This window comes from Lipophrys pholis (assembly GCF_963383615.2).
Source record: "Lipophrys pholis genome assembly, chromosome: 20".
Lineage (NCBI taxonomy): Eukaryota > Metazoa > Chordata > Actinopteri > Blenniiformes > Blenniidae > Lipophrys > Lipophrys pholis.
The window spans coordinates 4238241-4265179 of record NC_137648.1 but is presented as its reverse complement, the minus strand read 5'-3'; the positions used below and the strand labels follow the sequence as shown (position 1 = coordinate 4265179).

Genomic DNA, 26939 nt, shown 5'->3' with positions numbered 1-26939 from the left:
CTTCGATTTGGTCCTCCGTGGTGCCGAGTCGGTGGGTAAGGTGGCCCCTCGCACCTGGCACCGGAGGGGTACAGCCTGTGGCTGGGTCAGGAAGGGAGAGAGCGTGGGCGGATGGAGGGATGGAGGGATGGAGGGATGGAGGGGTGCCTGCATGTGCTTTGAAGCTGTTTCTCTGCGTTCCCCCCCCGAGACGCTGCCGGATCCGGCCGTGTCTCTGAAGAGGTTTCAAAAGCAGCTCGTCCTGCAGCTGCAGGCGTCACAGGCATTCACCGCTGTGGGCAACTTCTAACAGTCATGGTTATTTTTATTTTGCGTCTTTCTTTTCCCCGTTTGTGTCGCATCCCGCTTGTGTTTTCATCTCCTCGTTTGAATTAAAAGGAAAAAAAAAAAAAAAAGAAGGAAAAAAAAAAAAAGATCCTTCTGTCCTACCACATGGGGGGGCTGGTCGTCTCCAGCACGCCGTACATTTCGGCGAGTTTTTTAAAGCGGGGCCCCCAGTCGTTCAGGTAATCGTACTCGTGGTCGGTGTTCGACGTCCCCGACTGGAGCGAGCTGAGCGACTCGGCCACCGAGCCCTCGCCCTCGTAGGCGTAGGTCTGCAGAGAGTCGTAAGGCGGCGCGCACGGGTCCAGATCGGCCTCCAGGAGCTTCGCCAGCACGTAGCCGTGCACGTTGCTGTCGCCGCCACTCCCGCCGCCCATGACGCTGGCCTGCGGGACGTAGCGGGACAGGCTCTCGATCTCCGGCAGCATGTCCTGCCGCAGCTTGCCCGGCTGGTGGTGGTGCGCTTCACGGGGGTTCCACATGGCGGCGATGTCGAAGGCCTCGGTGTCCTCCTCGCCGCCGCCTTCGTCGTCATAGCGCACAATGTTCTCGTGCACGTTCTCCTCCTCGTCGCACAGGTAGGGCTTCTTCCGGTGCGTCCGCAGGGAGAGCATGAGCAGGATCATCACTGTTTGCAACAAATGGAAAGGAAAATGCTGTCAGTATACGCACCGTGTGAAATGTAAATGACGCTAAATGTCGTCACGTGCAAAACGGTGAATCCGTAAAATTAATGCTTCTTTTGTATTTTTTATTTTTGCAAATAAATTGTTTCAGAAAAGTTAGGACAGATAAAAAAGGGGAAAAAACGTATGGAAATCATTGAAACCATTTTGGAAAATGTTGGAACCATGAAAAGAAATGACAAAACCCCCATTGTGGATCAATAATATAGTTTTGAACAATAAAAATGGAACACTGCATTAATTTTGTTCAAAGTGAGAGGCTATTTTTAAATATATACTGCAAAAGCAACAGATCATAATATCCAAATTGATCAAACGTATAAAATAATAAAATGTTATACGCATTTTGATGCTGTTGCAAGTAAAATATTTTCAAGAAGTTGGGAAACGGGAAACAAATCATCAGCTGGGATGTAAAAAATAGCATTTTGAAGCCACTAAAACCAGAATTACTTCGTCTAATCCAAAGTTCAGAGCCCCGAGTGGGCAGAGATCCTTCATGTGAATGTTTTGCGTCTCAGGAGGCGCCGGGCGGACCTGCGGAGCACTCGGGTCTGCAGGGACTGATAAAGTGGGGCCATATCGGCCTCCCAGGGACAAGAGAGGAGGATTAATATCCCAGAAAATAAAAGCCAGCCATGATGATGATGTCATGCTGGAACATGCTTTTGAAACTTCAGGCATTTTATTTCCTCGTAAATGTGACTAAAGTACTCACATCATTTAATGAAGCAGAAGTACATGTACTTCAGTTCAATAAAAAAATAAAATAAAAGCTGTGGAAAGTAGTATTACTTATAAACTGTTACTAAAAGTAAGAAAGTACTGCTTCTGAAATGTACCCAAGTACAAAGGTTTTTGTGTTCATGTAGACACTTTTGTATTTGTGGTTCACCGTTTGTATGCATGTAGTAGCTTTTGTATTTCTGTTGTAACTGGTATTCATGTAGTATGATTTGTATATATATTGTAGCTTTTGTAACTTCAGTATTTGTGGTGCACCTTTTGTATTCACAAAGTAACTTGTGTATTTCTGTTGTAACTGGTATTCATGTAGTATAATTTGTATTTATATTACAGCTTTTGTAGTTGTCTTATAACTTTAGTATTTGTGGTGCACCTTTTGTATTCACATAGTAACTTATGTATTTCTGTTGTAACTGGTATTCATGTAGTATAATTTGTATATATATTGTAGCTTTTATAACTTCAGTATTTGTGGTGCACCTTTTGTATTCACGTAGTAACTTGTGTATTTGTGATGTCGCATTTGAACTTGTATCTTTTGTATTTGATCAAAGCTTTTCCCTCCGTATTGTGTACCTTATTTTGGGTGTTTTTGGACTTATTAGTTCACGGAATCATATTTTCACGTGACTTTTGAAAGCCAGTTTTTTCCAATAAAAACCAGACGTCCCACGGCCGTTGTGATTTACGTGTTCTTTAACTTCACATCAACTGTGTAGACATCCACTGGGAGAAAAAAAAAAAAAAAACACCCAAGAGAGGAAAATGTATTCTAAATGCTGATTGGGAGTCAAGAGTCGTGTGCAAGCTCCCTAAACAAAGCCTCAGCCTGAATAAATGGCGAAAGGTCAGAGCAGCAGATGGTGACTCACCCAGCAGGACGAAGATGCAGGCCAGGATGGCGATGAGGGCCCCCCTGCTGATGCTGGCGTTCAGGCTGTAGGCCTCGGCGTTGCACGACATGACGTTGCCCTCGTGGTCGCAGCTGCACACGCGGATGGTGAGCAGGCTGGTGCTGAACTGGACCGGCTGCTCGCCGTCGGAGATGAAGATGGGCAGGTAGAAGACGGACTGGTCGTGCTGCGACCAGCCGCCGCGCCGCGTCAGGATGGACGCCGTGTTGTCTGCAAGAGGTGGCGGAAAGGTTGACTTACAGTTTGGAAGTGAGAGGAGGAAACGGCCGAGAGTCTGCGGAGGATTTCACGGAGGCAAGGAGAAACGATCGCCGCTTGGAAAACCCGGCATGAAAACGTCGGCTGTGTAAATGCGAAACGTTGTCCTGTATTTGTCTTGTAAATTTTGCTCTGATGTGTTTTTGTCATGAGTTCTCGTAAATTAAGAGATAAACATGTCTCTCTGGCGCCCCCTCAAGGGAGGTCCGTCACACAGTTTGAACCACGTGGACAAACTGCTGCTTGTGAGCTGCTGCACAGGCTTTCATCAGAACTGACCGATGGTGGGTCCGGGCGGCGGGGTTACCTTGGTTGTCCCTGAGGGTGAAGTTGGGGTTGTTGACGGCCTCTGGCGCCAGGCTGTAGGAGAAGTGTTGCCCTCCCAGAGGCTCATCTGGATCCACGGCCGTCACGGTCTGGATCAGCTGGATGAAAACCAACAGACATAATCACATTTCATGCTTTGTTACCACTCAGCACAGCGGAGTGGCGTTAAAACTCTCCGTTAATGACACGAATCAGCTGTTGGTGTGTTTATATTTGGCGTCGGCAGCTGCTTCTTAGTCCAAAAACTGTAACGTATAAACAGGAGGGACTAAATTCAATCTGTTTATGTACAGTTGAACTTCCAGAAAAGATAATATTCACCAGTGAACAGAACTGTTCACTTCATTACAATCAATTTGAACTGCTAGTGTCTTCGGGAGCAAAACTATTTCAAACTATTGTTATAATTAATGGTTATAGCAAAATGGGTTTCAGTCTAACCACTTATGCAAAGACAGTTCTATATTATAAATATGAAATGTAAATGTTAATATCATTGAGTATTCCATTCTAATTTAATCTCAGAAGGAAGCAGGACATCACAGAAATTGGTAATATAATATTTTGCCACTTTTTAGCAGATTAAAGCAGAAAAACAAATGTGTGTGCACAGTCATGTTAAAGTTTTATAGAAATAAATAAACAGTATATGTTTTGTTTTCGCCAAAATGTTATTGATAATCTAGAGAACAGTCAGATTAAATCAATTGATAAACATTCATTTACACGCCAAATAAATTCATCAAAAATAAGTGTGAAAAATTTGAAAAAATTGACACATAGAGGTGAAAGTTAATTGATTACAGATGATTGAACCTTTTGGATATAATCCTTTTTTAATGTGATATGATCTGCAAGGAAACTAGTAGCTTTAGTAGTAAAACAGAGTTTAAAGCCAATAAAAGTTAACTATAATTAAATATGAATGGAAAAAATGTATGTATTTGAAATGGAAATGAACAAATACTAACATTCTGTATTTAAAAAACCCCCCCCAAAAAAACGACTTCCAGCCACTCAGTTTGCTTTATATGTTAAATTAGAAGCTACAATTTCCTCATTGAATAATCTGTTCTAATCTGGCCCTCTGGTTCTGCTGCACGCTCCCTCATCTCAGTGGCTTTGCAGGCTTTTGGAACACAATTGTTGTTGTTGGGATCTGAAGCGCTCCTACCTGTCCTGCTTTGGCGTGTTCACACACGTACGCCTCCAGGTAGTGCGTCAGCGAGGGCGGATTGTCGTTAATGTCCAGGACCCTCACAGCCACGGACACGCTGGAGATCTGCGACGGGTTGTCTGCAGAAAAAAAAACACACACTTCAATTTTTTTGTATTTAGTGTATTTGCTTTTTTAAAACATTTATTTATTTACTTATTTAATTCAAAAAAAATAAAACATTTGTCTTAAACTTTGCTTTAACCTCAGTTTCACCTTTTATTTGTCATACGAGAATAATAATATTTTTGAATTTGATTAGTTTAACATCAGTTTGATCTTTCAATTTATTTTATAATTGTGTATTTTATATTTTGTGGTATGTTTTTCTCTTACCATCTGTTCTAACTTTGTATTCAGCAATATTTTTTAATGTACATTTGATATATATATCTTTTTTTCTTTGTAAACAACTTTCTGGATTTTAGTTTTACTGTTCTTGTGTCACAGTATTTGTTTTTTCTTTCCGTTTAATTTGGTTTTCGACACCAGATCATTTTTGTCAATTCATTCAACCTTTATTTACACATATTTTAGGATTGTAATAAAAAATAAACAATTTTCTGGTGTTTAAGGATTTGACCCTCTTTTAAAAATGGGGCTTTATTACAAACAACCAACAGCGCCCCCTCGTGGCCTGGTATGCTAACTACATTGTTTTGAGCGTTTCTGTGTAAACAGACCTCAATGTCTGTTTACACAGAAACGCTCAAAACAATGTAGTCTCAATGGTCAAGACGTTGCCGTGCGAAGGAGAAACTTTTTCTAAAAGGAAAACGCAAAAAAAGATGCGTTTTCGCTTGAAACGTTGCGAGTGTGAATCTGGTTCACTGCGTCTGCTCGCACTCACATTCCAGTTCTATTCTTCTTCATTACGCTGGGCGATTTGCATACCCTCAACCAGCTGTGTAATAGGCTGCAGAAAGATAATTAGCGGGCAGTAACTACTTTCTCAGGCTTCATGGCATGATGGATCGGTCAGCCGGTGTGACTTTTCTCCGAAGGTCGACTTCCTGTGTGTCACTTTAACTCCGGGAGAAAGTTTTCTGTGATCAAGTAAAACCGAGGTCCAATTCAAGCTCGATTAAAGTGTGAATGTGAGCCGAGCTGCTCTGACGAATCAGTTTTCACTCCAAAATGAAAAAGAAAAGAAAAAAAAAAAGTTCAATAATTAAAAAAAATTTTTTTTTCACATTAGACGTGTCGCTTTAGGAAAACAACTCGTAAATGAGTCAGTTAATGTCGGCTGAATCTCATTTAGCAGTTTAGTGAACAAAAACAATGTTAATTTGATTAAATAACTTCTACAATGAATAATGTTTTATTTTATATTTGGAATGATTTACAGTTGTAAAACTGGGTTTTATTTGAAAGTATAACTTCATCTACATAGAATCATGGCTACCAGGGGAGGTTTCTTCATGTTTCAATAAAATACAAAAACCATGAATCACTCTTGATTTCTATTTTCCAATAAATTATAAAAAATGGTTTGCAAACTCTTTTCATCTGCCCTCCACCTGCCCTTCATCTAACTCTCCGTCACATGTTTAATTTGCTCCAACACAGCAATTTATGCAATTACCTGCTAATTGAATTACCCCGAACCTCCTATTATATGTGACCACCAAACAAAGATGTGAACAGACAAACAAACAAAGCGAAGGAAGGTCATCTTCATTATTCTGTCTGAACTGTTTCCCAGATGTCACCACTTTATGCCTTTAAAAAAAGAATATATATACTGTATATCCAACAGGCAAGGATTTATCTGAAGATCAAAACTTGTGATACCAATTATGTCTGTTTCAATAGATTCTCATGTTAAATTGTTGTCTCATGTTCATTTTTAAAAACCAAAATATTTAGAAATATGCTCTCTTTAAACACAAGAAAAGGGTTACACTCACACGTTTATATACTACAAATACATATACATAGTTGTGAAACCAGGTGGTTTTACTTGGGAACCTTTGTATGAAGTATCGGTATCGTATCGGTGTCACGTTGGCGTTGGATCAGTATTGCATGTATGGTTATCGTAGTGGTATCACAGCTGCAGTGTATCTGTATTGTATCTTCATCATATCTGCTTCATATCACTATCATATTGGTATTGTTCAGGTATTGTATGAACTATCGGCATAGTATCTGCATCATATCAGTATCATATATTTATCTTGTTGGTATCATATTGCTCTCATTGCAGCATTGTAACGGTATCATACCGGTATCGTATAGTCATATCAGTATTAATCATATCTGCATCGTATCAGTATTGGGGAAACTAGCTGGTTTTACTTGAGGACTTTAGTATGAAGTATCATATTGGCATTGTATCTGTCCTGTATTAGCGTGGTATCGGTATCATGTGTTAATGTATTGGAATCATGTATCAGCATAGTATTGTTATTGTATTGGCAGTATATCTGTGTTATATCAGTGTTAAATTTCCATCGTATCGGCATTGGTATCGTATGTATCTGTATCAGAGTGGTATCGCATTAGCATTTTAGCAGGATTTAATCAATATTGTGTCTGTGTTGTGTCGGTATCACATCAGTATCATATCAGTATTGTGTCGGCAGCATATCAACATCATGCCAGTATCATATCAGCATGGTAACTGCATCATGTCTGTATCATAGTGGTGTCGTTTCAGCATCGTATCTTTATTATTGGGATCAATAAAATCAGCTCTGGTATGAGTTGGTATCTGGTAGAAGAGAGCGGTTGTATCACACATCACCAGAGTCGACTCAAAACTGATTCTCTCTCCTGAAACAGAGTTTCTGCTGTTCTTCTTCTTTATCATCATCAGTTCAAATCTTTTCAAGTTAATTAATGAGGTCATTAATGAGTTTCACTAAAGAGGCATGAAACCAAAAACGAAAGTGTTGTTTGGGACTCTGGTTTGCGTCCGACGTACTCATCTCCATGGCGAGGACCGTGATGTTGTGCCAGACGATCGCCTCCCGGTCCAGGAATCGCACCATCATCAGCGACCCGGAAGTGATCTCGATGTAGAAGTATTTCTCGGGGTCGCTGGACCTCTCGATGGAGTACCTGGTGACAGGAAGACAGCGTGCGGTGTGAGTGTCGGCGGCCAACGACATGCACCTTTTTTGGGTGGTTTTCGGGGGGGGTGCTTGTAATCCTATCTGAGGGCTACACATGCTGGCGTACGCAATCCGGCCTGTGCGGCGTGTGTGTACCAGCGTGATAAGACTGGATGGCAGCTCCTGAAGGCACCACAAGAAGAAGAAAAGGTAGAAGAAGAGGCTCCAGATAAAACTTAATCAGAGTATCTGCCTCCTCCTGCCAAACAGACGCCGGAGGACACGCAGACCTGCAGCGTGCCGCTTTGGCCCGTCTCCTGCCGCCGCGGGCCGCTTTCCAAAGAAGGTTCCTCTGAAAGCCGCATGCAACAACACACCTGCCACAGTCACACCAGGAGGAAGAGGAGGAGGAGGAGGGTGAAGACTCTCGCTTCCAGGCTGTGAAGCAGAAACTGGTTCATGCACACATGGACCAGCAGCTCCCTCGCTCTCCTCCCACCTGGATGACTCGGTTACACAAGTGAATAAACTCCAAACGAAAGCAACCGAGTTAACGACAAAGTCATTTAAACTAATTATTCAGTTATGATGCGCTTGTAGGTCAAACAAGGCAGGAATGTAGGATGGATACTGAATAATGAATGTTGTAATTACAAGTTTCTCTTTGAAAACACGTCGTAAAAATGATTTATAATCACATAGTTACTGCACTGTTTATGATCTCTAAACAGTTATACTAGTTTTTACAGTGGCCTCCAAGCGTTCTGCAGCATGAACATCCAATCACAAACAAGATGAAGCACATACTTCTACCTAACAAGACAAATTCCCCCTTGCAGCTTCCGCCTTCACATAGTACATATGTACACTGATGTATCTGGATTGTAAAAACTTTCTTTCGCATCTATTACCAGATGGTATCCAGATCGCTCTCAAAATGGAATAATTCCTCTTCAGCCCACCTACTTTCATGAAATACATTCAGAACTCACTTTTAGTTTTTGAGATAGAATTAGAACTCTGGGATCCTAAATCCAGAATATGATCCGATTCTGTGCACATGTTTTTGAGTTTCTTGTCAAAGAGTGAATGAATGAAACTAATTAAAATCCCCCTTTAAATACCTGCAATGACCACTAGATGGTGCCCACTTTGGCACCTATTCAAAAGGTTTTTCAAGGTGACCCTTACCCAATAAATATTGACTCAATTGTCGGAGTTAACGTAGATCATATAACACTTTTTGTTTTTGCAAGTACTGTATCTTAAAAAAAATTTTTCCTCTAAAAAAAGGCTGCAAAGTTGCCCTGATTTACCAAACACTGGAGGGCATGTCTAAATGCAATGAAATGTTGTCCCCCCCCCCCCCCCCCCCCCCATTTGTTTTCCTCCAATCTAACTTCAGACAAAGTTTAGTCACGCCTGCTGTCCTTCCAAGGGGGTCTCACACCCCAGCTTGGAAACCACTGCTATGGTGTATGAATATGCCTTTAAACGTCTCTGAAGCTCTGGAACAGAAATATTGACCACAAGAGAAACCAATTAATGCAAAAATCATCCAATATACTATTAGTCGGAGGTTGCATGAGCAGAAATCAAATGTTTAATCAAAGGTGTGTGTGTGTGTGTGTGTGTGTGTGTGTGTGTGTGTGTGTGTGTGTGTGTGTGTGTGTGTGTGTGTGTGTGTGTGTGTGTGTGTGTGTGTGTGTGTGTGTGTGTGTGTGTGTGTGTGTGTGTGTGTGTGTGTGTGTGTGTGTGTGTGTGTGTGTGTGTGTGTGTGTGTGCTGTCGTGACTGGAGCTTCCACTGCTGGCAAGAATCTCCCTGAAGGATCTCTATTAATATCACCACTGTCATGCAGAGGGGAGATGTGGCTGCTGCTGTGTGTGTGTGTGTGTGTCAGAGATGGCAGGTGAACGAGCGTGTGTGTGTGTGTTCTCACATATATCTGCCAGTCATGCTGCAGTCGGTAAAGGACGGGAAGATGTAACATGGAAATGAGGCTGACAGGGAGTCTGAAGGTCACCTGCTGCTTGTTGTTATCTGTCATCTCGTGTTGTTGACGCTGCGGCGGCGACTGAGGCCGCCGATAACTGCTGCCCGTCAGCCCACACAGGAAATTTAACAATCTCCTACCGATACTCCGGGGATTTTATCCAAATGAGATATTCAGATTGGCGGTTTAGTCAAATAAAGTAAAAAACAAACAAAACAAAACAAACTCTAGAGTGAAAGACTGCAACCTTTCACCTGGAAACCACAGTGGAAGATGCAGCGTCTCTCAAGGAAATGCAAAAATGATGCGTTTTAACTTGAAGCATCGTCATGTGAACGGGGCCTGAGTCCTAATTTTTCATCGACCTCAGCATTCGGCCCAGATCTGATCTACATCCACCCCTCCTGTGCTGCTTTCAGCCCCGAGCGGGGTCTTAGAAATGGGGGGCACAGCTGGGACGGGACGCCACATGAAACACTGCTGATTCCCTCCGATGATTTATGGCCTAATTAAAAGGTTTTATGTCTGATTAGTTTATGAGGGGTGCAGTCTGGACGGTCGACCTGCCTGGAAACATCTGTTCTGGAATAGTTGCGAGGCGCGTGTGCGCCATGCGGATGTTCAACACACTCTAATGTTCGTCTGTCCTGTTGCGCGCGCACACACACACACACACACACACACACACACACACACACACACACACACACACACACACACACACACACACACACACACACACACACACACACACACACACACACACACACACACACACACACACACACTGATGGATGGGATGCTCCGTGGAAACCTCAGGGACCAGAAGGCTGCAGCTGGGAGGACACGCGTGGGGATTGTGCCCCCTGCTGGTCCACAGCTGACAGTACATCTGGTACCATTTAAAATGATACTACTATAATCCTACAAATACAGTTAATGACATTTACTGTTACAGATATATTAAATTAAGTGCTCATTGCAGCTGATACCTGATTTTGATGAACAAAATATTATTTCATTGTTGATAAATTACACATTATGATTATGATGATTATTATTAGTTTGTCAAATTATACATTTCTTAATCATATATTTAAATTTTATCACAATTTATTTAATATGTTCTGTCATATGTTAGTTTTCTTTAACTATGGTGTTATTCAAGCATAATTTGTTTATATGAATAATATTGTAGTACAGTGACGGATGAATATTGTATGTGTGAATGTTTCACAATTTTCATAATTTTTTGCTTTTTATATTTAGTAAATATCCTTGGAATTTGAATCAAGAAGGAACATAAAAAAGTGTAATTACTAGTCTTGAATATACATTTTTTTTTTTTTTTTTATTCTTAAAGAGAAATTTCTGAGCATCTAAACAGTGATTGAGTCAAGACACTTTGAGTGGTTTTTCAAATGCATACACATTTTTATTCAATAACAGTAATCATGATACTATAAATATGGCTATATTGTCCTTTTATAATAATATGTGTGGGGCTTTTTAAAATTTTTTATCCAACAGTGACCATATTTGTTGTTTTCCTAATCTTTCTTTAAAATCAATGATCGTACATTTGCTGGCATGATGGAATTGTTTTCCAAAACTTTGAAATAGGAGTTCACATGGATGATTTTTTTTTTATCGTGAACTTGAAATAAAGGAATTATGAAAAACATTACTTGTACTGAAGTTCTTAATAATTCACATGCAGTACCCCGCTGCCAAAATGACATATTGATATTATTATTGTCAATAGCTTTGAGTAGAGCTTTTGCAAATATCAAGTGAGAAAGTTTGTGTGACTTTTGTAATACTTTTTATTTTTGTCCTATTCCATTGTGTTTTACAGTGGTTCGGCTGTCAAACCCATTTTAGTTTCTTTTGTTGTACTGGCGCCACAGCTCACCTCACGGTGTTGTTGGCTGTGTCCGGGTCCCTCGCCAACACCTTCTTCACCACCGTCCCGATCTCTGCGTCCTCCGGCACCTCCACGTAGTACGCCGGCAACTCGAACAGCGGCGGCTCGTCCACGTCCTCCACGCTCACGTGCACGATGGTGACGTCGGTGAAAGGCCCGCGGAGGCCCGGGTCCAGGTGGGTGTTGGCGCCCTCCACCTTCAGGGTGTAACTGGGCTTCTTCTCAAAGTCCAACGGCTGGAGGTGGAGAAGAGAACGGACGTTAAACTGGAAATAAGAAGTTGGACCGTGCCAGAGGGTCAAGAGGATTTAACTAACGGGTCCAAACCAAAGCACCTTTTTCACTGTGATGATGCCGAAGAGGTTGGTGGGGTCGGTGCTGATGCCGAAGGTGTCCCTCCCGTCTCCGTCTATGATGCTGTACCTCATCTCGGCGTTCACCCCGATGTCCCTGTCCTTCGCCCAGATCTGACCAACCACCGCGGCCACGGGGGCCGACTCTGGCACACTCATCTGGTACAACCCTGCAGAAACAGACACGCACACGCGCTGATTCCACCTTCTGTCCTGTAGAGGGAGCCAAACTTCTTCCATCGTCACCGGCAGACAAGGTGCCCTCGGAATGAGGCGCAGGGAATAAAGGCCTCGCGATCCAGTTATGCAGCGTCTCCTGGGTCTTCCTGAATTTCATCTACTGCTTAACCTCAAAGAAGAGGTGACAGCTGCCCAATTTGCAGCGCTCCCCGCAGCCCAAAGCGAAATGCCTGCACATTGTGCTCGACAGAGGGGAATCCCTGAAGCTCCTCACTACTGATCAGAGTTCCTTCAGAGTGATGGCCCTAATTGGACGGGGGACTGATGATGGAGGATGGAGGCGGGTGTTTTCTTTTGTCTGAGAGCCACCAGTCGTCCGAGCTGGGATGACCGCGGACAGAACTCCACAACCCCTGACCTCGGGAGCACGGTAATGAGAGGAGCGGGAATCGGGATAATCAGAGAGACAGCATGGGGCGTCTGGGAGGAGGAGGAGGAGGAGGAGGAGCAGCGAATGAACAACTGGGGGCCAGATGTGGACATAGGGGTTAAAGACTAGGATGATCCAGACAAACTGGAGCCGGAGCCATGCTTTCAAAAACATGTGGGCACGTGGTTTTTCAGATGTCGCAGACCCAATTTGTCTTTACCAGCCACTGTCTCTTATAAGAGCAAATGTAACCAGAGGGTCACTGGTTCAAATCCCACTGAAGGTGCCCTGAATGCAAAACTGCCCTGATCGTGCCACGAAAAACATCCGAGGTAAAAAATCAAACATGCCAATGTCATGATCTGCTGTGACCCTATTAGTGTTCTCAATCAGTGACACTGTGGCCCCTTTTACACCACCGCATTTTCAAGTGAAAACTCAAAACGTTCGGTGCATTTTGACAATGGCGCTCAGAGCCACTAAAAAAGCAACTTTTTAAAAACGGCCCCCAAGGTGGAACTTTTGAAAAACGCTCCAGTTTGTGTAGATGGTGAAAACGCTGCTGTGCGTGTGAATGGACACTAACAACAACGGCGACCTCCAGAGTGTCATGACTCCCAGTCCCTACTGGGACGTGGTAGTTTTACAGTTGTGAGTCACGGTAATGACAATCCAACGTAACAACCAATCACCATTGTTACTGTTTATAACTTATTTTTCTCCGCGTGTGTGTGAGGCTTAATTATAAAAACAACCACAGCACCCACTAGTGGCCTGGCATGCTAACTCCATTGTTTTAAGCATTTCTGCCATTTCTGTGTAAATGGACATCGTTTTCAAAACGTTCCTCTGTAAACGCAAAACTTTTCTGAAGCAAAGCACAAAAACGATGCCTTTTGACTTGAAGCGTTGTGTAAACGGGGCCAGAGTGAAGAACTGGATTCGATTACTGGTGTGAAAGCTTGGAAATATTTGCTAGTTGTTTACACTTGTTTATGTTCTTGATGACTTTGTTGATTTAAATGTATTTCCTTGCTTGTGAAGCACTTTGAGTTGGAGTTTATGTATGCAAAGTGCTATACAAATGAAGTTACCTTTATTATTGAGTCTACAACTGAAACACAAGCCTGCACAGTCAAACCACAGCTCATATATCAAACCCTAAAACCTTTTACTTTAGAAAATCACACCCTTACAGATCATTTGAGTTGAAACTGATCCAGTGGGACAAAGGAATTGTGAGTTTTTCTTTCACAATGCTCAGAGATTTGAAAATGTTTTGTTTTTAATGCTATACATTGTTGTGTACTCAGGTAGTTCAGGGTCATATTTAATCTGTATCTCTTCAGACCACACTGTGCAGGCATGATGTAAGAACAGTATGAAAACTCAACCTCGGGCTCGTTTCACGTTTCTGTGTTAGGATTTAGTTTGGAGTTTTGGCCTCAGATATCTTTACGAAAGTTCCATCTCGAGATTTTATATCAGAGTATAACTGTTAAGGGTGTATTCCTTACTAATCCTTTCTTTTTTAATAAAGAAAACCGATTTTTTTTTTTTCTGTAGGCGGAACAACTTTTTCTTAAAGCTTTTGCCACAGAATCGAAATAAATACCCTAAAAAAGCAAATAACCCCCTCCCATTGAGCTAAACAAAACTAAAATATACATGAATGTATCAGAACATGTTCAGAAATGGCAGCATGTGGAATTCATCATGAATTTTCAAGCGAGATTTGAAGCAAACAAAGGAATTTTCAACTTTAATAATGTGCAAATTTTAAAAAGCTGCCTTTTTGTTTTAACTTGATGACTTGCCAAGTACATTGGATTTTTCCACCAGCCTATAAAAGAATTATTTTTTTTAACATTTCACAGTCAGGAAATGAATCAATAATGAGAATGATGCCTCGTTGTAACCGTAAAAATGGTACAACCTTCCTGTTTTCTGCTGATTGATGCTAAATATTTCCCCTTTTTTCAGCTGCAAAGAGCATCGGGGGGGAAAAGACGTGGAATCTGGACGAAACGGGAGCGGGGTGTTACTCACTCTGGTCGAACATGGGCGGGTTGTCGTTGACGTCGCTCAGCGTGACGTTGACGGTGGTGGTCCCGGCGAGACCCCCGAGCTGACCGCCCATGTCCTTGGCCTGGATGACCACGGTGTAGTTTTCTCTGGTCTCGCGATCCATGTCCGCCAGGGACACACGGACCACACCTGAGAGCACGCACACGCACGTACACACACACACACACACACACACACACACACACACACACACACACACACACACACACACACACACACACACACACACACACACACACACACACACACACACAGGCAACATGAGAAAGGGTAAAGGTTGTTGGCGAAGGTCTGGCGGCACAGATTGAGGCCACATGTCAGAGCCGTGATCTTCCGGAGTGTCAAGGCTCTGGATGGACGACACTTTCTCATCCTATTCTCCTTTTAATAGAAAGGTTTGAGGCAGAAGGGGCTGAAAACCAACAGAAGAGCTTTTTTTTTTGGTTTGGCCTTTTCTGAAACAAAAAAAAAATCTTAAATATTTGAGTTTCTGCACACGAAAGACTCAGGAAGAAAGTATATTTCATTGATCCCCTTGGGGAAATTATCTATCAGCATTCTATCCATCCAATTCAAAGTTAACCTTGACTACTTCTGCTAGGAGAAAGAGCTGCTACAGGGACGCCGCGAGAGTCTTACTCTGGGACCCCGAGTAATAATCAGTCAGCTTTAACTTGTGCACATTGTCTAATCTCGTTTTGGTTGCTGAATATTCAGCACACATATTCAGCACTATTTCCTTAATGGCTGATCCATGAGCAATAAATGCTATCCGTTGATGGGGATCAGTTAGAGGCTGGATGTTAAACCAGAAAAGTCTGAAGATCCAACATACCTGAAACATTCATTATTGTCTAAAACCTGTTTTATTTTTTTATTCCCTCCACAAAATGTTAATCCGATTTGGTTCCATTTTGCTTCGCACATCCTCTTTTGTTTCCATGTCAAATTGCAGCTTGAGTTGGAAGCCTCATCCAAAACCCAACAGCACATGACTGTTAATGTGCTGTTCAGAAGCAAAAGAAAGATTTTTGAAGAGTAAAAAATTACAAGGTTTCCTCACTGAAATAAGCACATATCGGAGCTTTAAACATTTCCAATCCTTTTGTCCCTTTCTCGCTGGATTTCTTAATCCATTAAGATCTGGAGCCGCACATGGAGTCCTCAGTCGCCACATTTATATGATGCCGTTATTTTAAAGAGCTGCGTCCCGTAAAGTGCATAGTAATCAGGATGTGGTAAAAATTGCAATCACATCCAGTCTTAAAAAGGAGACGCTGGCAAACAATCACAAAGGGATGATATTGTTGCCTCAGGTCTTAATGGGTTAAGCATCTCACACAAAAGCTTTTCTTGGATGCTTTTGTCCAGAGCTATTTACACTTTATGTCCACATTAAACGGACAATTGTCTTAATCAGTTGAGCTGCTTGTAATTGCAACTGTTTGATGGGTAAAACCCTGATTGTGACTTTACAACTTGGGCATGCAAAACTCACAGAATATGTATCGTGTTCTTGTACTTTGGTACACTTTCAGGTTTCTTGAGTATTTTTCCCTTTCCTCCTTGTGTTTGACAACAAAAATCTGTAATTATTCCTCCATTCATTCTTCAAACTGGCTTGTTCTTAACCTCCCACGGGGATCCGAAACTGCGTCAGTTCTTGGTTTTAACAAATCGAAATGCTGATTTTTAGATAACATAATCATGCTTCAACCAATAATGTACAAATGGCCAGTGACATGATAATTATGCATTTTAAATGCGATACAGCCAATAATGTAACAACATAATGATACTATATAGTGTTTTCATACAGTTTGCTGAACAAAAATGGGTATAGTTAGAGACCTGGTTGTCATATTTAATGATTGGGCTATACGTGCTGGTTCGGAATTTTGTTTTCACCATTTTATTACATCATTGGCGTTTAACACATCTAAATTATAATTACCAGTGGCTATAAACTTTTAAACTTTAGTTTCAAAGTGTTCTGTATGCGTCATCTCCTCAAAAATTTGCACGTTTTTTTTAATAATTTTTTTTTTCTGATAAGTCTTTTGTTTGTCACGTTTTCAGGGTCTAATATTCACTTCCCTGGTGTTATGCTGAGTTCTTCATCCCAACAGTTCAGGGGTCTCAGAAAGAAGAGGAACATGTTGGTGAGTGAGCGGCTCAAACATCAGGTGAACACTGTCACCTGCAACTAACCCTTCAATTGATCCTCCCTGTCAAGGTCAATAATAGCGCTACTTCCTGCTGTTGTCATCGTAAAGTTCTCGCTGACGTCCATCTTCTCTCTAAGATCGAGTTCTACTCTTCTTCCATGTTGATTTACCAGCACTCACTAGTGGCCCAGCGTGCGAACTACATCGTTTTCAGACTTTCTGGGATTACTGTGCATAAACAAACCTTGTTTGCAAAAGATTGCTGTGAAAGTGCAAAACTTTAATGAAATGAAAACGCTAAAAAAGAATGTGTTCTCTCATGGGACATCTTGTAAACGGGGCCTGAGAGTGGATTGAATGCTGAACACTCATCCAATAAATTGGATGCTTTGAAATAAAAAGGCAGACATCCACACTGTTTGAATGTGTTTAAATGAGTCGTCATTTTGAAAAATGTTAACTGCTTTTCCATGTGTTTTTGTTTGCCTTCATTTTAGATAATAAAAATAATGCCTTTGTAGAAATACGATTTGGTGTTAAAACCTTTTCCTCCAGGCTTGTAAACGGAGGCCTCGTCTTGTATTCGGACCGACTGGGTACACAAGTTCAATTAGTCTTTTTTCAATTAATGAGATTACTTTTACCAACGCTGGATTTCATTGGTTGCATGAGGAGAATAGTACTGTTCATACTCAATCGGGAAAAAATTTAAAAAGCAACTGCCTCTGTGATAAAGCTGAAATTATGCTTGATTAAAAAAATAAAGTTAAGAGGAGAAACTGGGCGACGTGTAGGTTTCCCTGTGACAATCAGCCTGATAAGGATTAGACCGACCTTGACCTCGCAGCGTCACCGTATTTCAGCTCCACACCTTTTGTCTGGATCACATCTGTGCGCCTTTTATCAAGAGAAGAAGTCCAAACACAGGGCCGATTGTGTGCTTCACAATTCAGTCAACTTCAAGTGTTATTTCGTGCTCTGGGGTTGGAACAGGAGAGTATTCTAACGGCGCCGAGCTGTACTGTACGTGTTGTTAAAAACCGCCTCATTGTCCAGAACGTGCAGCGGTGGTCTGGCCGGCACACTCGGATATCTCTCTACTTAAAAACAAGTGACTATGTTAAACAATACTCTGCGAAACCAACTGGCTGCGGTGGAGTTGTGAAATCCTCTGTAGTGCAGCTCAATCCGAAAGAGATTTCTCTGCTTTAATTACACATTCTGTATGCTTCAATTTCTATGAGCGAACGTTCTCGATCGAACGCTTAAATTCCGCTTTGTTACCCAGAGAGGACAGAAGTTTGTTGGACGGCACGTTTTCTTCCCAGATGAAGGTTTTTCCACTCCACATCGAGCAGATATGAGCATGTGATACAGTTCATTAGTTCATGCCAAAGGTGTTGCATGGGGTGGAAGTCGGGGCTAGTGCGGACAAATCAGGTTTGCTCCTCATTAAACTGAGGAGATGGATTCGTGCAAGATGTCGACAGTGGCAAATGTGACAAATGCCGGGTGATGTGGCGGAGGTGGTATATCAAGACGAGGCACATATAATGACAGGATGGCAGGATGGAATGAGGTGTTACAGTTCTCAGTGCAGGACAAATCTTTTCCCAGTATTACACAAGTTAAATATGTCAAGCAAGAAACTGCTCTTTGGTCAACTTTTCTAATGTAAAAACATAAAAACGTTAAATATTCATAGGTTTTTATACAAGTAATACAAATCTACAACTAAAACTTCACTAAAGTGATAAAGAGAATGATTTGCTTAACGCTGAAATATAATCATTCTGTCTGTTTAGCTTTGTAGTTCTACTTTCTACAGTGAGTATTCAAGTTGGAAAAAACTCCCCGCTAAGACGTGTGAAAAAACACAAAGATGGTATTGTTTTGTTTCAACATGAAGCTCCACCGAGGCATTTATTTCAAATTTGGATCAAGCAAAATTTTTTCTGCTTTTCATTGGACAGAACCTATCCTTGCTTTTCCAGCTTAATGCTAAGCTAAGCTTGGCTGAGAAACTCCTCATATCGTAAACAAATACAAATGCCGGTATACTGACTTTTGTTTTACAGTAATACTTATTTAAACAAGTTAAATAAAGTGATAACATTGATCACTTTTTCAAGAGACAGTCGTTTTGTTAAGCTAAGCTTAACTAAACCAACTATCCCAGCTCAGAATACAGAAACATCTGAAACAGACTTTATTTTTACAGTAATCCTGATAAAATGATTTAAGATTATATTAAAAGTGTTCTTTCACATTTTCATAAGATAAGCTTGTGACAAGCTTCAAATAGTACATAAAGTAATAGTTAAAAACTGGATAAATCTGTATACTTATGTGTCTTGCGCATGCAGAGTAGCAGCGTTTCAAAAAGTCAGGATTAGCGCTCTGAGGCTTATGCTAAAGAAAATGCTAAACTAGCTGTATCCTGGTTAAATAGGCGTTGCCACAGAAAATAGCCACTTTTTCTCAAATAACATAAGATATGTCTCAGAATCCTACCATCAGAAAAAAAGATAATTCATTGGATGATCTATGAAGTATGCTTTGGCTAAAATTATGCGAAGGAAAGTCTCCCGCCGCTCGCTCGGCATGCTAACGAAGACCCGTCTGTCTCACTCTGTCCCAATGTTTCACACAGAAGTCACACTTTGAGCTTCGCACGTCCTTTCCGTGGAGTGCCGGGAGTTGCGGTCAATCCTAACAAAAGAGCGCCGTGTTTCAGTGTTGGATCGTCTCTTAGCAACACCAGGAGGCAGACTGAGATCCCACGTTTCATACGAAGTGCGGACGGCCGAACTCAAACTGTAACTCGGTTACTGTGAAACACAGACAGCAAAGTGGACACTTGACTCTGTCCTTACAGGAAAGATCATCTCTCGGCATTCCTATTTGTTGGACATTTTGGGATTAATTAAGTAATGAGTTGAATCAGTTTTTCTGCCTTTACCAAAGTACTTTTTTTGCATTGGTGTCAGTATTCTTACCTAACTTATTCAGTCAGTTCTTAACTGTAACCAGTCCTCTCTTACTTGAGTATAGTACAGTCGTGTCAGTACTTTTATGGAATTGAGTTAACTGTATTTCTACCTTTAAAAAAATTACTTTGAAACATGTGGATCAGTACTTTTAATTTTGTCAGAGTGAAGTTTTTTCTTATACTTTTACCAGAGTCCTACGTTACTTGCCTATGAGTACATTTACATTAAAGTAAATCAGTACTTCCTATATCTGAGTCATTTTAAATATGATTATCAGTATTTCTACTTTATTTTGATTTCTTTAATCAAGAGTCAAGAGTGTAAGTTTTTTGCTTCATTTGGTTTCTGGTTGAAAAAAAACAAAAACCACAACACTGGTTACCATGGTTACGTAATGAGTTTTTGAACCATATGTGTAGCCGTACCGGTCTTGGCGTCCACCGAGAAGTACGGCTGGCCCTCCAGGATGCTGTAGACCACCCGGGCACTGTTTCCATAGGTGGGGTCGTCTGCGTCTGTCGCGGTCAACTGGATCACTGACGTTCCTGAGATGAAAACACAGAGGCGAGCTCCTCATCATTACATCCACCAGAAGATTGGTTCGATGTTTATTTGAGTTTTTTTCTCATTCCGTCAGTGGTCACGAATAAACTCTCCTTTTATTTACTGAAAAACCCCCACATTTATGAATAGTGAATGAGGCAGATGGAGGCGAGTCTGTAGGAACAAGCAGCAGCCATGGCTCTGCGGGGCTCTGCTATTGTTCAACAAGGCAGCAATTTCACAGCAGCCCCTCTTTTTTAAAATCAAACTGTTCACGTCCTGTCTCCGTCCGTCTGCCTGCCCTGCCTTTCTCTGCCCGCTCACCTATTCTGGACATTTCCGGCACGGTCGCCTGGTAGGGCCCGTCCAGGAACCGGGGCTCGTTGTCGTTGATGTCCTGGATCTTGACGATGAACTCGGACTCGGGCTCCAGGGGCCGGTCCGTCAGGCGGTTGCGCGCCTGGGCGCGAAGGACGTACTGGGACTTCACCTCCCGGTCGAGCCTTTGGATGGCGTGGATGTCGCCGGTGCTGTCGTCGATGGTGAAGGTGGTGCCCGCGCCCTCGCCAGTCAGGATGTACTTAATGGAGCCGTCGCCTTTGTCCATGTCTGAGTGGAGCTGTTGGAGTTCACAGAGGGGTCAGTCAAAGGTTTTATCAGGGCAACAAACAAAGCTGGCAACCTAATCAAAGCTGGTTTTGATTAGGCAGCCAGCAACATAATTTCACCAACTTAATGCAACTTTTATCCATTTCAAAGCCAAAATACAACTGAGACAATATAATCCTGGAAATGGCATTCCCTGGAGTTGTACTCCCACTAATTTCTTACTCGATTTAGCGCTCCGACTTCCTCCACAAAAGTCTCACCTCTTAGGGCGACTTCAGAAACGCTACAGACTGATAAATCTTCAACTTGGATATCTTAGATTTGGCAAGAGCACAAAGCCATAAAAGACTACAAGGACTTCAGTTCAAGTTCATCGTTTCTGGAGACGATAAACTTCCCAAGAGCAACTTTTAGCTGCAGTCAAACGTACTGTTATACAAAAAAAAAAGTATAAATAAAAGCCTTTTTATGAGTAGGTATATAGAAGAAATGATGTATAGGTTAGAGGTGACAGAGTCAACCTAAATCATGACCATAACGGTGAACAGAAATATTAGCCGGCCTGCACAGCCATGTTGGCACTCAGCCAGAATGCATCCGATTCAGGGTCTTTCTGTGTGGAGTTTGCATGTTCTCCTCTTTTTGTTTTCCAAGTACTTCCGGGTTTCACTCCCACAGTGGGACTCGAAGTTCTTGTTTACAAGTGTTTTCGAGGGAAAACACAAAACTTTTGTTGCATTCAGGGTTTCCGCTTACACGACAACGATGTTCGGAGCCAATGAAAATACAACTTTTAGAAAACGTTGGGGCTCAGAGACGCTGCTCCTGCAATCCTCAGCTGTAGGAAATAGTGCTGCACATGCATGAGTAGAGGGACAATAACACCGTTTGCCTCCAGTGTCTTAACTCCCAGTCCATACTTTTGGATTTGTTCGATCACATTTATACGAAAAGATGTTGAAATATAAGTGCAGAGAAACCTTTAAACTTGGCACCATGGATAGAAAAGCTCTCGAGTCCAATCAGTCAGTATAATAACAAGAAATGCACTATTAAAATAATCCAGACCAGATAGGAACTTGGATATCGATTTTGCAGCATGCACTGTGTACATAACTGAATGATGGAGAGACTTTTTATAGCTGATGCCAAAACTGTTCTTGGATTTATTGTGTGAGCCACAATATAGATTTGGATGGAGCATTTCAAGTGTCGAGCATTTTCGAAAGGTTCCACCTTGGGAATCGGTCTCGAAAAGTTGTGTTTTCAGTGGCTCCGAGCCCCGTTGTCGTGGCGACGGACTCCAAAGCACAACGAAAGTTTTGTTTTGTGTTTTCACCTTATGCAAAAGAAGTTTTATCCACGATTCCAGTGATCAACAGACAGAAACATGGGGCAAACCATTGTGATCCCAAAAGGGGGAATAGATTTTTTTTGTATATATCAGTAGCAGAAATGTTTTCGCTTTCCATTCCGGAAAAGTTTGAAATGACATAATTTCTTGAATGTATTTATTTGGAGGGTGACAAATTAAATAGTTTTTTGATTCATGCCTGATCACACAGTTAACAGACCTCTGAGCAAATGTAATCTTTAAAGCGGAGGAACAATCGGCGATTTCGAAAAAAGACGTCAAGTTTAAAATAAACCCATACACCATAAGTGCAGACATTTTAATTAATATAATTCACCGATCAATCCTGCAGTACTTTCTTTTTCAAATGTCACAGCAGTTCAAACGAATAATAAAAAGAAAAGGAGAAATGTAACAGTCCAGACGTATCAGGGCAGTGACATGCTTCAGAAGGTGTTAAATCAGGTCACAGCGAACAGTTTTAGAACAATGCGGCAGCGCAGCGACCCCCCCCCCCCCCCCCCCCCCACACACACACACACACGCGCGCGCAGAAGACAACCAAACAAGTCTTTGATGTCAAAACAAAGCGGCGAGTCCAAGTCCCATGCATGATCTCCATCCAAGTAAACATGTGTTCCTCTCACTGAGGAGCAGAGGAATAAAACCCAGACCCCAGAATTAGGGTGTGACTAGGGTTGCTTTTTCATTCTTTCAAATAAAAATGGACTGGAGCTGGAACAAATTTCTAAACTTTAAAGTGACAATAACACGGTTTCACAATGTATACCAAACGTGTACTTGCATTTCTGAAGTTAGATAACTTACAATTGTGAAAAAAGAATAAAAATAATTAAATTTCTAGCTATTTTAGCTTTTGCAACTGTTTTGAACAGTTTAACTTAATTTTTTATTTAGAGTTGCATATAAGTTATTTTAGTTTTAAACTTTTTTCTAGTTTTAACTGATGTTACTTCAGATCAAAGTGTACAGCCATGCTGCACTATTCTGAAAGTGTTTTTATACACTTTAGCTTGTACAGTAACTCCACTACTATGTAAAGAAATGATGAGCTACTGTAATCAACTTTTAATTTTTATAAACTTGCACAGCACTGGTTAACGACTCCCACTGTCCTTTGGCCTTGTCTGAATAGCAGATTTAAAGACGTTCTCCAGCCTCTTAAAGGGATTTATGTACTTTCTGACTAGACACATGATTAAATAAACAGAATACATGATAACATGCTCCTGATGATTTAATTTGACAACTTCCTGACCCCTTAAAATCTAGCAAACGTTTAAAATATGGCACAAATTCAGCTCTGCTCAGTGGATATAAATGAAATTGGCCTCATATAAGAAATTCTGTCTCAATCCCACAACTTTCTTTTCAGAAATGCATTTTCTATTGATCATTTCAATTGCTTAAAAAAGACCATATTTAACTTGCAATTTGACCTATGTTGGTATATGAACCAGGGATGCTGTTTTTTTACTTAAACCATAATACTGCAGCAGTAAGCACAGATGTAATCATTGCCTACAGCCTGTTTGTTGCCATGGACCCTTGCAGTGCAATCAGACGCCTTTTGTGGCCCGTAAGTGCAAATGCCAGCCTGTTGATGTGCAATCAGTCTTTACTTTGTACTTAGAGGGGCCTCGGCGCACGATGAGTGCTTCGTGTCGTCACGCCAGCCGAGTGAAATTAAATGCCCCCATTTGACGCGTCCATCTCGTATGTAATCAACAGGCATGTGTGGCAAGCGCACAACACAGCATTCAATTTGAAAACACTCTTTCAGCCTCTGGCCTTTCGGCATCCTGAGGCCGCTAAGTGTGATGTGAGCCGAGGTCTGAGCGGCAGACGGCGTTAACAGAAACCTAAAAACTTTTTCTTCTTGTTATGCCGGTGGTAGTCCAGCAGCAGAAGTCTTCACAATACTTCTCATTGCTGAGCTGCTCACAATACAGCTTCTCCTATCTCTCCAGACAACGTGGCCACCCTCACTCAGCCCAGAATAGATTTCCTTCTAATCAACACCTGATTGTCAGCTTCAGCTCCGTGTTCGGTGGTGATACATCTCAGACCGGCGGCGCCTTTTCCTCCACCTTTTCCCCGTTCTGATCCCCTTCCTGTCCTCCCCAGCTTGTGAGAGAAGTTTGACTCTCAGGCTATCAATTACCTGCTACAGTCTCAAAGCCCAAACCTGCCGACATCCCGGCGGCTCTGAATACTAAGTTGCCCAACAGAGGATGGGCGAGGCTGGTTGAGCTGAGGGGACGGAATCTAAAGAGGGAGGCTTACAGGATGGCTCTCTCCAGCTTTGTCATGTCCAACAATGGTCTTTCTTTTTGTCGAGAGTGGCTCTCTGGGTAGCAGCCCAGCCTGTCGGAATCATTTACTCCATTCGGCTTGGAAAAATTAGAGTGAAAAGCAGCCGTAAAGAAATGGGAAAGAGGAGCTGAATACGCTACACTGACTACAAGGAATTTTTCAGGCCACAGAGGCAGAAATAACCCATTTTTTCCCCACTGACAGCTTCCCCAAGACTCTTCTTTTATCTCGGTGCACATGCTTTTAAAATATCTGCTGTTGGATATCTAGTACATACGTAAGTGTATATATTTTTCAATTATATAGTTTGTCATATTTTAATGTATATAACGCATTTGTCTGTATACACAACTCACTGTAGAATTATATATACTATTGTTTTCTACATTAGTTTATATTTACTATATTTACTGACACGCCCACTTTGATGTAAACCACAAGACATGCCCACGGTCAGAAATAGACTCAAAAGGCAAGCCCACTTACAACAAACAGACCCTCAGAAAGAAACTTGCCCACAAGACATGTTCACTTTACGAAACATACTTAAGTCACGCCCACTTGAATAGGCAACAAGTCAACAAAACTCATCTGTTTACAGGAAGAAACCATCACCAAATGAAACAACACACACTCCAAAGTCACACCCTGACAAGACATCCCACCGACAAACACAGACCTACTTATGAACAGGGTCACTGAAATGCAACACCTCCATATAGGAACAAGTTGTCATAACAAACACGGATGCTCCCATCCGGAAAAGCGTGACAATAGTTTCCCTTTAGCACATTTAGCTGGTCTCTGTTCTGTATGCATGAATACTGTGACATTTTTATCAACACGTCAGTTATCTTCAGTGCTTGTCATGATTACATATTTAAGAGGTGCTTATTTCCCCTGTGGAAAAATGTCAGATAAGCTATAGGCTTGACACTGAGGATGTTGGATAATGTGTGACACCTGGGTTTCCAAAGTCTTGGGGAGTTTGAGAGAATTATTCTCCTGTTCAATGTCTTAGAACCAATGTCTTTTTTTCATTTCTGTTTTATTAAGAGGTTTTGAACTGAATAGCACCACCTGGGGGAGCCCAGTCTCGCACTTCATATACATGATTCTCATCTAGTTTGGGAGTTCTAGTTGGAAATTCATCAAACTACAGGGCTGATTTAGAAAGGCAGCCTTTGTTTTGCTGGTTATTTTCAAAAAGCATTTATACTTGCTTGAGTTGAAAACATGAAATCAATTGATTATTTCTGAATAATCTGCACGGTTTCTATGACATCTTCGTGATTGACAACGCCCGGTGGTGTTCGAGGGTTTTTGTTGTGTCTCTGATTGGCCTCACAATCATTGATCGACTGTTCAATTCACTTCATCAGCCTGAGCGCTCCTTTGTGAGCGCCCCCAGTCTGCTCTTTTCAGAGCCCGTCAGTGGTGTTGCAGGTGCACCGTCTTCCTCTGAAGGGACAGAGGCCGAGCGAAGCTTCGGTTCCAGTCAATTAACTCAATCACTTCTGTCTGGCTGCGGTTCAAAGTGGACCCAAGAGAGGCCACCTTAGCTTGTGGTGCATCCAGGGATTAAATTGAGATATATATTTTTTTCCCCTTTTAATGTGCCTCTGCCCACACATGATGCACTTTTTTGCATCCATGTGCTCGGCTCAAGCAGAGTTTATCAGCCACATTGAGTGAAAATGTTTCACAAGCCAGGCTCGAAAACTTGTGCGCTTTGCATTTCTTCTTGGTTTTACCTTTGTGTGTCTGTGTGTAGGTGTGTGTGTGTGTGTGCAGTGCAGCATCAACACTGACCTTTCCAATGTAGAGCGGTTCCAGGCCGGTATACTCCTCCAGGACAAAGAACTGATTCCATACCCAGCCTCGCTTCACCCTCTGCAGCAGCGCCGAGCTCGCCGCCTCTCCTCCCTCTGACGGGTTACCCATGAGGCTGAGAGGCAACAGGGTCAAAACACCCAGGGCCACAGGGAGCAACGTGCTGGCAACACCTGGACGATGCAATCCAACTCCCATTGTGAAGTGCAGGGCTGTGTTTCTTCAAAAAAGAAAAAAAAAAAAGACTTTTCCTCTTTGTTTAATCCCCCCGCCGGTGCAGTTGTGTCCTCGTGCTTCCCGCTGCTGTCCTGGAAGAGGAGAAAGAAGAGGACGGGATGAGACTCGGCTTTTTGTCATGTGCTGTGGTGCTGTTGGAGATGTGTGGACGACAAATAGTCCCTCCTTTTATCACCTGCCTCCAGATTATCCGCGCACAACTGAGTTTTTGTTGAGTTGTGATGAGTGGAGTCTGTCTGAGCCTCATCATGACCGAACGAGAGGGTTCGTCTTGTACTTCAGCTGAGGTCACACGGAGGAGGAGGAGGAGGAGGAGGAGGAGGAGGAGGAGGACGAGATTTGATTGCGTTCGTAAAATACG

General features: G+C 42.1%; 1 protein-coding gene across 1 annotated transcript; it reads right to left on the bottom strand.

Annotated features, from left to right (window-relative positions):
• Positions 1-425: 425 nt before the first annotated feature.
• LOC308125293 (cadherin-20-like) lies at positions 426-26539 on the bottom strand (the record flags this gene model as incomplete). The annotated part of the gene is made up of 11 exons (XM_080488938.1): positions 426-952; positions 2630-2881; positions 3237-3354; positions 4431-4552; positions 7402-7538; positions 11442-11689; positions 11789-11976; positions 14466-14633; positions 20091-20210; positions 20533-20827; positions 26321-26539. 11 exons carry the CDS (start codon positions 26537-26539, stop codon positions 426-428), a joined length of 2394 nt encoding a protein of 797 aa, XP_080345064.1.
• Positions 26540-26939: the final 400 nt, after the last annotated feature.